The 19556-nt window shown below is 34.1% G+C and overlaps 1 protein-coding gene across 1 annotated transcript in view; it reads right to left on the bottom strand.

Moving 5' to 3' along the window:
• Positions 1-7025: 7025 nt before the first annotated feature.
• LOC134256041 (galanin receptor type 1-like) overlaps positions 7026-19556 on the bottom strand; it is a 65411-nt gene continuing 52880 nt past the window's right edge. Inside the window, exon 3 of the mRNA XM_062738632.1 lies at positions 7026-7968. Coding sequence (XP_062594616.1) covers positions 7140-7968 — 829 coding nt within the window. The 3' untranslated portion in view covers positions 7026-7139. The remainder of the gene's footprint in view (positions 7969-19556) is intronic.

Below are 19556 nucleotides of genomic sequence, written 5' to 3'. Positions count from 1 at the left end.
GTATCACGGAAAAGTGCGATGAAAGCACAGTTTCTCGATCTTTGTTTCGGATACTTTCAAGAACAATTGGTCCTTAATTATCCCCAGCTTGTCCTGCACAAGGTCTATATCAGCGTGCATAACCCCACATATGGGGGCGCGGAATGGTGCCATCCGGGGGTGAGGAATTCGAAGCGGAATTTGCAAAGTTCATTGGCCTGATTAGCTATCCCACAGTGATTGAGATGAAAATAATACTAAATTCACTTACGGCGGAACACAGTGATATCCCAGCTTACTGTTACTCGTTTCCCAGCTCGGGACTCGTCCTAGAAATACATGAACACTTCTGCAATATCTGGCAAGAGCATGCGGGAACGCAAATTTGACCGTTTCTTTGTGAAAATTGGTGTCTTATATATCACTCAGCTTCATTTGACTTATGTGAGGGACTTCTAGATATGATTTTGCTCCAGACACTCTAATGTTTTGGAGAATTCCACCTCAAATAAAGGGGACAGACTTCAATTTAAGTGTGTGGCACCCGGGGGTAAAAATTTTAGTGGAGTCTGGGGGAAGGAATAAATCTCTCACTAATGAAAATGAATCGTTTCTATAAAAATTATATTGATTATACAACCATTGAATTGCTACAATAAATTTATTAACTCTCCCATAATTTCATAAACCTTTTTCCTGAATAAGTGCACTTTCGCGCATATTTAAACTGTTTACTAGACATCTATTTGTATATTTCGATATAATTTAATTTTAGTTGTAACACGTCATTTGATTGGATAAAAGATTTAATTTATATTGTATCACATACATAGGCGGAACCGGGGGGCTGGGAGGGGGCTTTTTTTCCCAAATATATACTTGGTATCGACATTGAACATTGCTTCGTAGATTTAGCCCCCCCCCCCCACTTTCCACAGACACGTCGAAAAGTGGGAGAAGTGGGAAAGTGGTGATGTTTGGAAAAAAAAATTGGTACTGAAGTTCGATCCCCCCCCCCCCCCCCCCCCCCGAAATAAGATTTTCGTGTTTGGCAAATGAACATCCCCCCCCCCTTTTTTTTTTTGCTTGTCAGGTTCATTTCAAGGTATAATTTTTTTTTTACACTTAGCCCCCCCCCCCCTTTCAATTTGCTTCCGACGCCAATTACATAACTTGGCTACGTCACCATCAGCTACGACAAAAACGTTTACTCCGCTTGACGTTAATTTTAAAATTTGCTCAGTTTGAAGTCATTCTTGGAGGAAAAAATTGTCTCTTTGTTTACACTGAAATTAAGCTTAATGTAACCCATGTGATACGATACATGCATATACATAAATTGGTCAAAGTAATGTTTTATCGTTTGTACGTGTATATTATAGGTTAAGATAAGATTCATTTCTTAAATATACTAAAGGTATACATATCTTTCTTTTACAGTAAATAGACACTTGCTCTGCTCCTGTTTTGTATTGTTTTATGAACTATTGATCTTGAATACTGTTCGTTATCTCCATATGTTCCATGTATATAGAATTGATTTAGAATTATATATACGCGTGTTCATGCAGTGAAATTAATTAGATATACTGACTATTGAAAGGAGACGAGCTAACAAGGCGTTCAGAATACCCATAGCTTCAGATATATAAAAATCATATTCAATTTGTGAAAATAGAATTTAGAGTAAATTTTTCATTATTGAAATTAAGATAAACAAAATCTTTCTGAGAAAAATTTTCTCGAAAAAAAAAATATTCCAGACCTGTTATTATAAATGGTATTCATGGGGTTCGCGATCGAACCCCTAGGAATAAAAACATTGAGTATCATCACAGGCACTTGAGGGCTGGACCACCCTTTCCATTTTTTTCTTTTTAAATCTGGGATTAAAACACTTTTCGAAGTTTTTTTCATATATTGGTAGTATAATAAGCATTACTTGATAACATGTATTGATAATGTACCCCTTTTGTTTCTATAAGCCTTTTTAAATACATGTATATCGTTTTAGATTGATACAGTCGAAAATGATATAACTACACATCTCCTGATGAAAAGTGAAGTGGACTCTTAACTAAATGGACTTGAAGTATTTATCCGAAAAAAATCGAATGTTGTGTCATAGAAATGTATTCTAAAGGATAATGGGTCTTTGCTCCATGTTTTTGTTGACCAAAAATGTATATTTTACGCAAACTTCCTTTAATAAAATTGAAAAAAAAGGCCCACTGCAATCGAAAAATTGTGTTAAACTATGAGAAAATGATCCCTTTTGGCCTCCCAAGTGTACTAGCATGTATGGTATTTTATTGGCAAATAATTTCAATCTTTGTAAGATTTTTGCAAATTGTGGAGATTCTTCAAAAGAGATTAATGTTAGATGAAAAGAACTCGTATTATAATTGAATTTTATTATTTCACCTTCATATTTGCCGCACTATAGGATTAGCTTGCAATATTCGACTATTTTCCGTAATTTCTCGGTTTTTTTCAAACGTATTTTTCATGTAGACGTTGAAAGTACGCACGGTTTCCCTGTGAAATCTGTGGAAAGACTTACTCAACAAAATCAAAGTTAAACAAACAAAAAATGTGTCATTAATCATCTTATTGACAATTGTGGTAAAATCTTTGCTGCAACAGGGGGCCAGGGGGCTCTTCCCAACTTTTTTTCACATTACCTTTACTATTGAAAATGTCCATTGACAGTTTGGTTGGACATCCCATTTCTTACCACAGTAGTGATATCAAGGAAATGTAGTATTGTATGCCAAAAAAATTGGCCACTACCCCCCCCCCCCCCCCCCCCCCCCCCCCCGAGATAGGATTTTCGAGATTGTTCAAAATCCCTCCCCTTTTTTTTGTTTGTCAACTTTTACAAGTAAGTAATTTTTTTTTCTTTGGTTGCCCCCCCCCCCCCCACTTTCAAAAACGATGCTACGTGCCTGCAAAAAGCACTATTTGTCGAATCATTTAAAAAAGACAGTTCCAATTTAAATTTATATTCCAGAATCTAAACCAATAAAACAGAGCAGATTTTAAGAATTACGATTGATATACAATGACTAAAAATTATTCCTTCCCCCAGCCTCCACTAAAATCTTTACCCCCGGGTGCCACACACTTAAACTGAAATCTGTCCCCTTTATTTGAGGTGGAATTCTCCGAAACATTGGAGTGTCTGGAGCAAAATCATATCTAGAAGTCCCTCACATAAGTCAAATGAAGCTGAGTGACATATAAGGCACCAATTTTCACAAAGAAACGGTCAAATTTGCGTTCCCGCATGCTCTTGCCAGTTATTGCAGAAGTGTTCATGTATTTCTAGGACGAGTCCCGAGCTGGGAAACGAGTAACAGTAAGCTGGGATATCACTGTGTTCCGCCGTAAGTGAATTTAGAATTATTTTCATCTCAATCACTGTGGGAAAGCTAATCAGGTCAACGAACATTGCAAATTCCGCTTCGAATTCCTCACCCCCGGATGGCACCATTCCGCGCCCCCATATGTGGGGTTATGCACGGTGTATATTCATCACCACTGAAAGTTCTGATAAATTGCTACAGGGATCGAATGTATTCAGGTGGAAAATTCGAAGAGTTGATTCTTTTTCCATCCACGCCTAACTAGTATGAATGAATTTTTTCTAGATCTTTATCTGCTATTGAATCTTTCATTGTGGGTAAGGCTAATTGTATTCGGCGCGCTCGCGCAACAGATTTTGTATATAAAATTTATCGCTTATACAATATTTGTCAGCATCGGACTCGATATTTCACTCGATATTCCTATACTAATCAAAGTACTGAAAGTACCGATAGGAGTTGATTTTGACGATTTTCAATAAAATTTAATGTTTGATACTTTGTTCACAACTTTTTCAAATTATGTTCATTTATGCTTCACAAGAAAGATGTGAGAATTAAATGAAAAAAGATTCTACAGAATCAAAAAGGTAAGGTTGTTTTGATCACCATAACATTAGAATGATTAAAGTAAGACTTTTCCTCTGTTCTATCATTTTCATTAAATTTTAAAGTATTTCTCTGACCTAAAGTTCGTTTAAAAGGGCTATTAATAGCAAAACCATTTCTGTAACTAAAGTTACTCCCCATCCTCTGATAAAGACAAGTTAATCTTTAGTAGTATTATTTTTAAAAGTAACGAGGCATCTTGTTCAAACACTTATACCAATGTATGGTAGCTTATTGCCATGCAAATCAAGTCTTTAAAAGGAGGTTAAACTCTAGAGTATAGGGTTATAATGTAATACTGGTAATTTTATTTTGTTACATTGACGTCGGTAGCAAATTGAAAGGGGGGGGGGTTAAGTGAAAGAAAAAAAAAAATAAATTTCGAACCTGAAAAATCTTAGCAAGACCCCCCCCCAAAAAAAAAACAAAAAAACGGAAAATGTGTTTATTGTCCAAATAAGAAAATCCTATTTCGTGAGGGGGGGGGGACTTCTTTCAGTACCAATTTTTTTCTTTCAAACATTACCACTTACACTACCACTTACCCTTCTTCTAGGACTACACTGCCTTGCCTGATGAGAGTTGGGGGAGGGGGGACTTAATGAGCTTACGCCCTAATGTTGAATACCTATATAATGTCCATCATTATAACTCCCCCCCCCGATTCCGATGCCTATGTGTTATGCATAAAGTTGATTTATAAAAACAAATGAACTAAATGTTTTTTAATGCTATAGTTAAAGTTTGGAGATATAACTATTAATATACAATATGTATGTAGAGAGAAAGAGAGAAAAGAGAAAATAGGTCAACTAAAAAAATGCAGTAAATTTTGGATTACACTTGCACAAATCGTGGTTAGACATGCATGGGTCAAAGGGGATCCGGATCCCTGGAAGATTCTATTTTTTTAAATTGACATAGTAAAATTACTAAAGCTATGTCTCAAATCCTTTTCGCCTTCCGATTTGAGCCACCACCTCCTAAAGAAAATTTTCTGGATCCACCTAACCAAAAAAATACAATCGGACTCGGGGTGTCGACTTGAATATAGCCGATAATGCTTAAATCATAAATAAAATCGCTGTCATTTGTGTGTTTTAATGCAGGGAGAAAATACTTGTGTGATATTGGGATGAGATGGACGCGCTGGTGCGCCGACGCGCCGAATACAATTAGCCATGGGTAATATTCCTGGTGTTAAAACCTCTTCAGATTTATGATGTTTCATTGAGTCCAAAATAGCACGAGATGGTACGACAAAATTTTTGATTGTTTTGGATTACTTTGTCCCCTTTCAGAATGTCCATTGTGTATATTTCAATTATTGTTTAATCCTGACATGAAACGAAGACATTTGCATTTGAATAATTCCAAACCGGTTCTCCAAAAACGTTTAACTATATCTCTGTATCTCATGAAGGAAGAATTTTCTAAAGAATACCACTGGACCACATCTCCAAATAACCTCCAAGCTGTATTATATAGAGGAAATGATCCTGTTGATACCAAATTGATAAATTTCAGCAAAGTGTCGAGCTGAATTGGGAAAAAAAATAAGGGGAGGATGGAAATAATTTCTTCGATATTATGATCACAATCCACAGTATCCGAGAATGTCATTGTACAGTGTTGAAATTCATATGGACTATCATTCTACAATCACATGTTACAGAGGCATCGTCAGATTGGAGGGGATTTGTGCAACCTTTTTTTTTTTAACTTGATCCGTTGGTTGAGTCATAAGAACTGTAAACTTTGAATTGAATTTTTTTTCGAGACATGATTTTGAATACATGTAATAAATTTGCCTTGGCGTTTATTTCATTTGAAATGATTTTAAAATTGTGTTCTTGTTGTTTGCGTTTCCTTATTTCTTGTTTCGTTGTATCTGAGATATTCATTAGGGTGTCCTGTGATCAATGATTTCGTGTAAATTTTTTTGTCTGAAAGTGGCAGTAGTAGCACACAACAAGAAGGTATTCCTCGATTACTGAAAGAAGAACTATAATTTATCCTAAAAATTTCCAATGAAAAACGCACCTAATTTACCAACGCCTCGTACAACGAAAATACTTTCCCGCACAACGACAAATATAGTAAATATTTAACAACGGATATAGTCGTATTTTCACGGAAGCTGTTAAATTTAGGATAATCTAATCATAAGCAGTAATAAATTACGTTTGCATACTAAAGAACTTATATTTCACATTGTTTAGTACAATTATTAACGAATATGGGATGAACTTCAACATGGCCATGCATCTTTTCAAGTCTTTGTACAATTATACTGTACACTTCCAGTTTTTTAGTATGTGGGTTTGACACTGTGAAAAGTATCAGTGAATATTCGATGTGGCCCCTTGGCCTCTAGATAAACCTTTTGAAGACAGCACTTAAATCTTCCTCAAGGTCGTAAAATTAAAGGTTGTTCCATTAGATACTTTGAAATTCAAGCCGTCTGACGGACAGAATTTATATAATGCGCCGTGAATTTCACTATATAATTTATACTGCCCCGCCATAGCAAATATGGGGCCCTGAATTTCACAACTGCGATAGGGGACTTAATGCTGATTATAATCATGACAACACAGTGACTGCTTGATGTACAGGAGTAAAGAAGAAGATTTTGATTTTAGTGGTGTTTGGCCCCACCCTCCGGCCCCAGGGAGGCAGGGATCATGAAATTCACATTTTTTGTTCCCCTTTACCTATAGATGCTTTATACCAAAATTGGTTGAACGGTTGCAGAGAAGAAGATAAAAATGTTCAAATGTTCACGCACGACAATGGACGAAAACAAATAGCAAACCCGAATTTACTCAGGTGACCTAAAAATCATATTATTAGTTTTTAGGAATAACAACAACAAAATGAATTCAGAATTAAAAGATTGTCAAAATGTACACATTTATTTTGAGAAATACTTTATTAATATCGTTCATAATCTGAAAATTAAAATGTATAATAATAATATCATTAACAGTTACATTAAGGGAAATGTAAAATAATGCATCAATGCGTCAATTCAACAATCATCATCAACAATGAAGAATCTTAAGGAATAACCTACTGAATTGAAAAACCATAATTCCTCTTATGTTTGGTGATTTGTTGAGCTTAATGAAGCTCTTTAGAAAAGCAATAATATTGTTAATACATTTTATAAATCTAGAATCATATATTCGTTGTTTGGGATATACAAGTCTTTTCTGTTTGGCATTCTTTATCGACAAGGTTGTCCGGTGAGGAAGAACTTTCAAGCAAGTTATTTATCGCACAATCCAAATTTTCGGGCACTGAGGAAGTTTCCGTCTGGGTGTTCATAGTGCAATCGATAGATCCATTTGCATGTGATGACTTGTCATGGTTGTTGGTTATGCTTCTAAGTTCCCAATGCTTACTGCTGTTGCTCATATCCTGATTATTTGGAATCAATTCAGCATCTTCCCCTAGCATGGCAGAACTTAACGAGATTGCTCTACAGGTAAATGCAGCTCTCAAAAATTTTCTGAAAGTTTTACTCATAAAACAATAAATTGCAGGATTAAGAGACACTGTGATATAAGCAAAACACGGCGCAAATAATTGCAAATGATACGAAAATGTCGTCGCTGGAACGTTTAGTGAATTCATTATTGCTGCTACGTGAAGGGGTAGCCAACAAACTGCAAATGCCAGAGTTACGACAAATGTCATCTTCACTATCTTTCCTCTTATTTTCAGTGTGACAAGTGCCGCCTGGTTTAGTCTGGCACCACGCCTCAAGTGCGCGCGTAGTTTTTGAGCAATCTGAATGTAACAAAACCCAACCAATGTCTGTGGAATCAGATAAAAGAAGATAAACATGCAGGCTGAGTAAGCTTTTCGTTCGTCATCTTCCATTTCCTCCACACAAATGGGACGAAACGCCTTCACTTCCCGCACAACCATTAGTACCCATGAAAATACGAGGAAGGAGAACACCCAAAGAGCTATGATAATATAGCACGTGTTTTGAGGAGTTCTGCAATTAAGAAACCGTGGTTATTAAAAAATATATGTTAATAAACATTGTCAATTTGATAAGATAGCACCTAGTGGACTTCTTTTACGAGTAGCGCTGACTTTTACAGTTGACAGCTTACGTTTACACTAGAACGATGTACAGAAGCTCTTTTATGATAAAATATTTAGCTCAACATTTAATTTAACCAAAATAACAGGTTATTTCAAGGAGTAAATCAGTTGTCCTTAAAGAAAATGACAACCACCCTACCCTCAACTCCCGGTCTTCACATGTTAGTACCACTAACAACATTAGGGGCCCTACCTATGACCACTAGAAAGGTGTTCTTATCTATTATCAAATCCGTACCTCCATACATTATGCGGGTTTAAATGTCAAGTAAACTGTCAACTGTGTAAGTCAGTGCTTCTCGAAAAAGTCCATTAGTGTAACAAAATTAAACAGAAATGTAACGAATAATAATCAAGCTGAAAATTCACATTTTGTCCGGCGTCCATCTGTCTGTAAACTTATATTTGTATATTCTTCTCAAGAACCACTGAACCGATATCAACCAAATCCCTGGGTGAGGGGATGGCCAACACAGTGTTTGCTTTCAAAGACTTCTAAAATACGATTGTAATCAAAACCAATATACAAAGAAAACAACTTAAAAAGTTCAAAAACGATTTTATAAGATCTTTACATTATGTAGAGCGAAATATGAAATGAGTGACGTTTCAGTTTCCGGCGGAGAAATATCGGTTTGATGCATATTCCTCAACAACTTACATCGAAGGATTGTATGGAGCGTAGTGGAGTTAATTGAGGATTGTTTACGTCACACGTTTGGTCCGAGTGATTCAAATGCAGATGATTTTGATACATGAAGGTCGTCGTCAAAATCGAAATGTTGAATTGAAGTCCATATCAAGATAGATCTTTTCATATAGCACTCGATACTGCTACACAATGATATATTATAATATATTACTTGATTTTTAAGTTAACGTAATTTTATGAAGTCTTTCAGTTCTCGTTCAATCTATGTTTTACTTTGCCTGCAAAAAAAGTTGTTCGTTTATGCTTTACTGAAAATAATATGTCAGCTACGATTAGTTCTGGCTATTATCGTTATATCTTACCTGTCGTTATGTCATGTAAGATTGTAGGATTAATAATACAGGGGAAATGGGGTGGATTTTACATTTCATCCTTTGGTAGCCATCAGACTTTACTAAAATCGTGTTTTCCGGTTTGGTGACCTATATGCATTTACTAATTAATGCATTGTTCTGTTCAAGTTAAGAATATTGGATCGTATTCTACAGTTTTAGTTGTGTGTTTGAGGCTATAAGTTGTTCTTTATTGTTAGCATAAGCTTGATAATCAGTCGGCTCTGCCATTGAAGGTATATTAATTCGTCTAGTCAAGTTTATTTTATGTACTCCATTTCCAGTTGCTAGTTATGTTCCCCAAACGAAGTTGGGGAACATATTGTTTTTACTCTGTTTCTTATTATTATGTTCCCCAAACGAAGTTGGGGAACATATTGTTTTTACTCTGTTTCTTATTATTATTATTATTAAGGTCTTCCGTTTCAGACGGAAGACCTTATAGTGATTCTACTGTTTCTTTTTATTATTATTATTTTATTTTCCCCTTTTGTAATTTCTTTTTTTGACGATATCTCAGAGATGACTGGACAGATTTTTATGAAATTTTCAGGGATGATAGAGATCAAAAATATCTTTCAAATGTAGTTTACAGTTTTTCAAAATTCACTTCCGGTCGTCAAATATGTCCAATTTCCGTTTTTCAAAAAGTGATCATGTCCGGACGATATCTCAGAAACGATAACAGATTAAGACATAAAACTTTCATGAATAATAGATCATGATAAGTAGATTTGTGCAATCCGTTTAAATCCGTCCTCCGTCACTTCCGGTCGTCACAGGAAGTGATCTAAGAAATCGAAAATTTCAACTTTTTGTTTTATGAAACTTTTTTGCATCACATTATAGTATCTTATTTGTACTTTTGAAATATATCAGTCCCACCGGAAACAAAAACGACAACTTCCGGTTATAAGAGAAAAACTGCATATTTTCAGTATTTTTCTTTCCCATAAATATTTTTTATAGATAAAGTATTTGTAATGATTTTTGGATATGTTATTCAGACTGCAAATGTCTACAGTAACGTCAGATATCTTTGTAAAATTCACTTCCGGTCGCGTGATTTCCTGTCCTCAAAATGAGAAGTTATCATAGCTAGATCTCGTAAACGGAAAAAGATTAAGACACCAAACTTATACAATTGGTAGATCTTGATGAGTAGGCAAATTCAGTTTGGAAAAGATTGTCCGCCGTCACTTCCGGTCGTTATAGGAAGTGTTCCAAAAAATCAAAATTTTCAAATTTTCTTTTATAAAACTTTTTTGGCATGACGTTATACTATCTTTTTTGTATTTTTAAAATATATCAGTCCAACTGGAAACAAAAACGTCAACTTCCGGTTTTAAGAGAAAAATTGCATTTTTTTAGTATTTTTCTTTCTCCTAAATATTTCTTATACATGACATATTTGTAATGATTTTTGGATATGTTATTCAGATTGCAAATGTCTACAGTAATGTCTAAAATCTCAGGAAAATTCACTTCCGGTTGCGTGATTTTCTGTCCTTAAATTGTGAAGTTATCATAGCTAGATCTCGTAAACGATAAGAGATTAAGACACCAAACTGTTTCAAGTGGTAGATCTTGATGATTAGGCAAAACCAGTTGGGATAACATTGTCCGCCGTCACTTCCGGTTGTCACGGGAAGTCATCAAAGAAATCGAAAAATTCAACTTTTCTTTATAGAAACTTTTTGCATCACATTATAGCATCTTATTTGTAGTTTTGAAATATGATAGTATCACCGGAAACAAAATCGACAACTTCCGGTTAAAAGAGAAAAACTACATAATTTGAATATTTCTCTTTCCCATAAATACTTGTTATAGTTAAAGTATTTGTAATAATTTTTGGATATGTTATTCAGACTGCAAATGTCTACAGTAATGTCTAATATCTCAGTAAAATTCACTTCCTGTCACGAGACTTCCTGTCCTCAAAATCAGAAGTTATCATTACTAGATCTCGTTAACGGTAAGAGATTAAGACACTAAACTACTAGGGGTGGTAGACCTTGATGAATAGACAAATCCTTTGAGTTTAAGATCATCCACCGTCACTTCCGGTCGTCACAGGAAGTGATCAAAGAAATCAAAATTTTAAACTTTTCTTTATGGAATCTTTCTTAGAATTACCTTAATAGCTTTTTACTAGTAGTTTCGAAATATGTCAGTCCCATTGGAAACAAAAACGACGACTTCTGGTTATGAGAGAAAAACTGCATAAATTGAGTTTCTTACTCTCCCATAAATATCTTTTATAAAAAGAGTATTTGAAATGATTTTGGGACATACCTTCTTACAGATAATTAGAGGAGAACGGAAGACCTTCTTTGTTGCTGAAGCAACAAGAGTTTCTAGTTAAGTCTTCCGTTCACAACGGAAGACTTATAGTGTTTGTATTGTTTCTTTTTATTATTATTATTATTATTATTATTATTCCTCCCAAATTTTGTGAGCGCGATTACTCAGAGATGGCTGGATAGATTTTCACAATTTTTCTCATGTAAGTAGGTTGATATATGAAGTTTATATAAAATTCCGTTTTTTGAAAAATTCACTTCCGGTCCGAAGTTATGGCCGATTTTCGAATTTTAAAATGGACTTTTGTCCGGTAGTTTTCTCGGAAACGGTTTTAGGTAAAGATATGAAATTTACAGGAGTATTAGATCATGATATTCTATTTGTTTTGAAGTTGTTTTCGTGTGTTTCCAATACTTCCTGTCCGAACCGGAAGTGAATTTGTTTTTGGTCAATTTTTTATTTTTTTGTTTTTAGATATTTTTTCAAGATATTCTTATGTAAAACAGACATTTTTCTACAAATACTAAATATATAATTTGTTTTTAAATCAGATTCCGCATTTTTTATATTTTCGGTACTGAAATTTTCTCTATTTACGTAGTATGTATAAGGTGGGTAAAGAAAGATAACTCTGACCTGTGAATGAGAATAGAACTTTCGAGATAAAGGCGGAAATAGTATTGATGACGTTAGAGACATATATATATACGCTCTCCAGATCAACATATTTACACATTCAATTTTTCATCTTTTGCATGCTACTTAATTCAGTATATGTAAAGTTTAAATTTGACTGTGTAGTGTTAGTCTGTATATTGAAAGTTATTTATTTACAAATTTATATGTAAAAAAAAAATATCCGTTCTGTGTCAACCATAGACCTCGATTTAGGTCTATGGTGTCAACTAAGCACTTTGAAGAAAATAATATTGTACGCAGTATACAATACAGCGATGTATATACAAATTATTCTACAAAAATACTAAATATATTATTCATTCAATCGGATTCTTCCTTTTGGAGATTTAAGGTACCGTCAATAAATTGATTTTCTCTATTTACGTGGTGACAATAAGTAAAGATAGATAACTCTGACATGTTAGTGGGAAAAGAACTTTCGAGAAAAAGGCGGAGGTAGTATTCATGACGTTGCAGACGTCTAGACCTACACATTCCACATAAAAAAATATTTAGACTTTGAGTTTCCATATCCATTTCTACATGTAAGATTAAAAAAATTTAGATCTGATCCACCTTCTTACTTTGATTACGGCAACAGTCCCTTGTGCACGTGCGGTAAAGTTTAGGACACATATCATTATTTTTTTCGTACGTCCCAAGTATGCGAACGCCAGAAATGAATTTTTACATAAATGTTTACATTTTGACAAAATCCACATATTAGATACACATGTCTTATTGTGGGGGGTTGATTCACTGAATACTGCAAAGAATGAAATGTGTAATTTACATGTATAGGGAGAGGGCGTTATAAGTTTTCAGAACTTGTGCTCAATCCCATTGTAATTATATTACAATAAAATCTGTTCAAATTACATGTAAGATTACGTTAGTTACCGCATTCAGTATATGTATAGTTTAAAGTTGCCAGCGTAGTGTAAGGCTGTAATGGCAGTTATGATTTTACACATGAATATATATATATAAAGTATTCTTAATTCATTCTCTGATTTGAATGCGAAATTATCCCGGAATCCGAGTTTTATTTTCGATTCTAAAATAGTACATGTACTCAAAAGGGAACTGAGCGAAAGAAGAGTAAGTGTAAAGCCTTTAGAAATAAATTGATATCTGCCACTTAAAAGAAAGAAAATCAATCTATAGATTAGATTTGGTTATAACATGTATATTTCATTGATAAAAAGTCGTTGTTATTCATTATACATGATCTATACTTTTATATACCCGAGAAGCTATTAAATATGAGAAAAAACGATTCATGGATTTTTGTGAAATACTAGTACTCAAAGGGTTAACATTATGTAAAAGTTGCGCGTTTCTGTGTGAAATAATGCTACGCTAAAACATGATACAAAAACATCTGCAAAGGTCTGTTGATATGTTGGATAAAGTATACGAATGAATTTTATGCAATGTTATATGATTATATGTATGTACATGCAACCTGACGTATTTTCCTTATAATTCATCAAACATAAAATTACTGAGTATGTAATTTTTTTGAAGCCCCCCCCCCTCTGGATTTATATTCGGAGATATTCTTGCAAGCATTGGCTTTTGATTCGTTATATACAATTAAATCTGACTAAATATTTGGTTATAATTACCATAAACATGTATACAGAATTTCATATTCCATAACAGAATATTTTTTTATTGTGCAAGATACTGATATTCACGTCTGAGAGAGAGAGAAAAAGAGAGAGAGAGAGAGAGATTCCCTTTTAATCCCGATTATCCTATCCATTTACATAGACAAAATATCAGTTCTATATCAGTTGTACCCATTCTTTATTAAATATTTTCTGATTTCATTGTCCGTCATAGTCAATCTATCACGCGAAGTGCACATGTATTGAACTGTCAATCAAAATCACCGGACAATGTATGCATTGCAAAAAAGTTGTTCGAAATGATCTTTATTAAGTATGATCTTTCAGAAAATCTGATGCAACAAATTTGTGAAATGAAAAATAAAATAAAAACATGGCTTGAGCATCATATATCAAAGGCGTTTGGTTTCAGGATTGAATTTTTCATCGCCGACTTTTATCGATGAAAAATGTAGAGGCGTCCCGGAATTAAACGGAAAATCTAGAGAGAACAAGTTTGGCGCGGTTTCTGACCTCTCTAGATTTTCTATGTAATTCCGGGACGCCTTTACATTTTTCATCGTTAAGGACGCTCTAAACACTGCACACGAAAGAGCTCTATTTCTTGGGTAGTTTTTTGCAGTTAGAGTGATCTGCCCTTAGATGTAAGATTAAAAAAATTGTTATATACCGTTAATTACATAATTTATAATAGATTAAAATATTTTTAGCAATAAAGTAGACCAACAGTAAGAAATTTGATTAATTATTTTCATATATTTCCCAATATAAGTAAACAATAGTGATTTCTGCTCACAAATAGTCCATTGTCTTTGAATATTTTTCCTGCGCAAATAAGGCACGCATCCTATGTTCTAAATGAATGAAAAAGTCTCAATATGCATATCTTTATATGATATTTTTTTCTGTGAGTCCAAAAAGCAGTTTCTGTTCTCTTAAAAATCGGCACTTCCGTTGCTTTGGAATAAACAGGTCAAGAATCGAGGACGTTTTGGGTTTAAGTACTGCATGTTTTATACGACAAGTTCAAATCGGCAGACGTTTGAAAGGCGTTAATCAATCATTTTTGAAGCTAGATGTCACCCGACACTAGTAGGAAAAATGTAGAGATAGATGAAAATTAAGTGTGAACCGAGGTACCCCCTGATATAAAGGATGGAGAGTGACGCTCCTTTACTCTTTTTATATACAGTAAATATGACATTTTTAAAACGTGCTAATTTCAGCGAATTTTTATTTTTATTTTGATGATGGTATTCAGACACACATAGAAAAACACATAATACACAATCCTGAAACCAAGCACCTATGTTATTGACTTCAGTTGTGGGACGTGGAGACCGGTCCTTCAGATGAGATCGTTTTTTAAAAATCGAGGTCCCGTATGTCTGATGGTACTGGCTTAAAAAGATTCCCCACTGCTCAGTGGCGATAAGCGCCAAGTTATAGGACAACATTTTGCAGTCTCCACCGGCGAGTGGAGTGAAAAATTCTCGAGAGGGACGTTAAACAACATATAATCAATTAATCGGTTGCTGAATAATTCCTGTAATTGAATAAATTAATCTTTCTGCTGGTAAATCTCGATAGTATTACTTTAAAAATCAACGACTTTACGTTTTATGTGGTACTAACTTATAGTTCATGACATTTTTATAACACCATCACAATTGTGCCAAACATAAACACAGTGAAGTTTATGAGAGTACGGTGTTCGTTCGTCTGTTGGTTTGTCTATGATACATATGTAGCTCTTATGAGTGCCAAAATGATTGATCATGAAAATCAAAGTACCTTAAGTACTGAAAGACCTTTTTGCATTTTTTTTTCTTTTAGAATAGATATGTCTATGTTTTTTGCAGAGAAAAAAAAGCAAATTCTAACAGATTTAGAAGAACGGAAGACTTATTTGTTGCCATGGCAACAAGATTCTAGTTATTATTATTATTCTTTTTTCTTCTTATTTCTTCTCCGGTACTTTTTTGTCCGGAAGTGTTCTCAGAAACTGTTCACCAAACTAAGTTAAAACCTTTTTAGGGTTAGTAGGCATGTTGTGTAGATGTGCCGAACGAAGGTCATTTTGCGCGCATTCGCATGCACGTGCGGGCGCGTGCAATGAGTAAACTGACTGATATATTTAATATGGTTGTAACTTTTACATTTTTTGATAAAATGTTTTGAAACTCATTATATAAAGATATATAAGTTGTGTACATAAGATGACATGGTCAAATTTGCATGAACTCACGCGCATGCACGTGCGCTTTGCTCTGATTGGCTGAAACAGAAATCTTAATATCTTTTTTGTTTTATGATGAAATGCTTTGAAACTTATATCATAGACATGTATTAGGATGTACTACAATATGATATATAAAAAAAATCATGAAATCACGCGCATGCACGTGCGCTGCAATCTGATTGGCTGAAACTTTAAATGACTATAACTCCCTTGGTTTTCAACCAAACAGTATGGGATTTAGAACATAGATAGACATAAAGGACTCCTACAAGATGGTATGGTACTATTCACATGCATGCACGTGCGTGCACGTGCACCTTGCTCTGATTGGCTGAAACAAAAATCTCAATATTTTTTCTGTTTTTTTACAAAATGCTTTGAAATTTAAAACATAGGCATACTTTAAGATGTCCTACAATATGATATATAATAATTGTCATGGAAACATGCGCATGCACGTGCGCTGCAATCTGTTTGGCTTAAACTTTAAATGGCTATGACTCCCTTGTTTTTCAACCAAACAGGATGGGATTAAGAACATAGACAGACATAATGGACTCCTACAAGAAGGTATGGTCATCATGCACGTGCATATGAGTAAAATAGTGTAGACAAGATGATATCGTCATTACGCTCATGCAATCACATGCGCACCCCTGCATTGCTTAAATTTGAAATACTTGGTTTACTTTTGGGAAAACGTTGTTTACATCTTAAATGAATAGATTTTGCCTTCTTTAATGAAACTTACAGGGAATATGGCACGAAAAGGGAGTTGGGGAGCGTTTGGGGAACATCTGTAACGGTTCCCGTTACAATTAGCACTAGTTATTATTATTATTATTATTATTTTTCTTCTTCTTCTTCCTGGGTACTTTTTTGTCCGGGAATGATCTTGTAAACTGTTCGTCCGAGGTAGGTAAAACCTTTTTAGGATAAGTAGACATGTTATGCAGATTTGCGGAATCAAGGTCATTTTGCGCGCACGTGCTTGCAAGAGCGCGCACGTGCAACACTTGAAATAACCAATATAATAGATATAGTCGGAACTTTTCTATTTTTTGATAAAATGCTTTGAAACTCATAATGTAAGGATACATTAGTAGTATAGACAAGATGGCATGGTCAAAATAGCAAGATCTCACGCGCATGCACGTGCGCTTTGCTCTGATTGGCTGAAACTAAAGTCTCAATATCTTTCTTGTTTCTTGTCATAATCTTTTGAAATTTTGAACATGGTCCTACATTATGAAGATCTACAGCATGATATATTAAAATTTTAATAAAAGCATGCGCATGCGCGCGTGCTGTAATCTAATTGACTAAAACTTTAAATGGCTATATCTCCTTTGTTTTTTGACGAAATGCATTGAAATTTAAAACATAGTCATGCATTACGATATCCTAAAATATGATATAGAAAATATTCATGAAATCACGCGCATGCACGTGTGCTGCAATCTGATTGGCTGAAACTTCAAATGGCTATAACTCTCTTGCACGTGAAATGAGTAAAATAAAAAATACACTCGAATGAGTGCATTTTTTAATACTTTTGGATTAAATGCTTTGATATTATTAAAATTTTAGATAGTGTAGACAAGATAATATGGTCGTTACGCACATGAACACGCGTGCAATGCCTATTTTTTTAATATATTTTGTATATTTCTTGGAAGACCTTGATTAAGTCTAAATTCCATAAAGTATTTCTTATTTAGAGATTACGGGGAATATGGCACCAAAAGGGAGATGGGGAGCGTTTGGGGAACATCTGTAACGGTCCCCGTTACAATTAGCACTAGTTTTACATTGTTATAATATGTTACCGCATATTTGAGTTCATCTCACAATATGCGTCGTTATCAAAGCTTAAATTATATGTCATCATTCACCACCTTTTTGTGAAAAAACTAATAAATGAGATAAGCCGGAATTTATTTATCCATCCATTCAGTGTCGGTACTTAGTCACTAGGTTTACGGGTTATCTCCCCTTTTCTATACATCAATGAAAGTGAAAGGTGGGTGATGAAAGTATCCGATTTATTCTTCTGTATTATGAAATATTTTATCATAGTTTCCAGTTTTTAAAGTTACGTTTCAGTCAAAGAATCAACATGGATTATCTTATTAACATTGATATTGCTCGATGGCAAATATTTCATTGGATTGAAACAGATCGATTTGCCACCCGTCCATACTTTAAACAGTGGCACATGGTACAAGATAAGCTAATATGGTAATAATAGCCAACTTCATCAGCAGATTTTGGATGAAGAAAAGCGTACTTAGTTAAATATTATTTAAACAAAATGAGCTTATGTAAAAATAGCTATGAACTTCAACTTTATTCGGTCCTTGTTATTCAAGGTCACTGGTCAATGAGCATCCGTACACATGGTAGCCTATGTTTAGATACTTAGGTCCCTTGGCCTATCTTTACGGGGTTTAGAAATGGGAATATCCATAGTTATAACTCTTACAATATAAGTATGCTTTTGTAACTTTGGGTTTGTTGTATTTATCAGTATATTCAAAATATTTTGTGACATTTTAAAAAAACTACCTTTTTCCTTAAAACATTGAATAAATAGAAAAAAATACAGATTGAGAATTAATAAAAGTTTGAAAAATCTATTGAATCATGTCTTTAGAAATGTTATTTAGCTAGATTCACAAAGAACAGAATTCTAATTAAAGTATATAAATTTTCAATCAAGGCCATTCAACTTTAATAAGGTCCAAAGAGAGGCATGAAAGATATGAAATTGCAACAAAGGCAGTAATCAATTGTGAAATGAAATAGTGTGAAGTGAAATACAGAATTTGAATGTTATATTACAATTAATGAATTTTATGTATATGAATTAATACATATTCACAGTTGTACAATGCTATGACAAAACTCAAGGTAAGTAAATACAAATGATGACAATAGATTTTGAGTCAAAATTTCAGTTGGATGGAAGCATTACAATGAACAATTCAGACTGTAAAATCGGGGGGGCATAGGTTCCATGCACCAGAGTTGAATTGTACATTGTCTGTCAAATCTACATAATAGTTATGTTAGGACCAGCAGCATCCTCACCTATTCGGATATCTCCTCTCTTAGGGGGCTTGACAAGGAGCACAACTTCAGACTCAACCAGAACAATTATGTGTGCATAGTAATTTAGGACCTCATTGGTTCACTAGTTGATATAGATAGGATTCCCCGAATTTTATTTTAATTAACTACATGTAGATATCTAGCAAGGCTAGCTACTATTTTGCTGGTTGATATATATACAAGGGTTCAGATTAAGTAAGTCAAAGATGGGGTCTAAGGCATGTTTCGCATATATATTCTGTGTTGACATTTTGGTTTAGTTAAAATTATACATAATCATAAAGGAAATAAATGAAGGTCAGGCTGTTCATTCATTTGGAAGCCATCTCCAGTGTATATGAACATAATTATGAATTTCTCTAACACGGCCTGTACCTTAAGTGAGTAGGTTTGATGATATAATTATAACACAATAAAGACACATACATTTCCTTAACTGCATAAATGCCTTGT

This window comes from Saccostrea cucullata, unplaced genomic scaffold, assembly GCF_032062105.1.
Source record: "Saccostrea cucullata isolate Sc308-1 unplaced genomic scaffold, CSIRO_AGI_Scuc_v1 ctg2761, whole genome shotgun sequence".
Lineage (NCBI taxonomy): Eukaryota > Metazoa > Mollusca > Bivalvia > Ostreida > Ostreidae > Saccostrea > Saccostrea cuccullata.
This window is presented reverse-complemented; position numbering and strand designations above follow the sequence as displayed.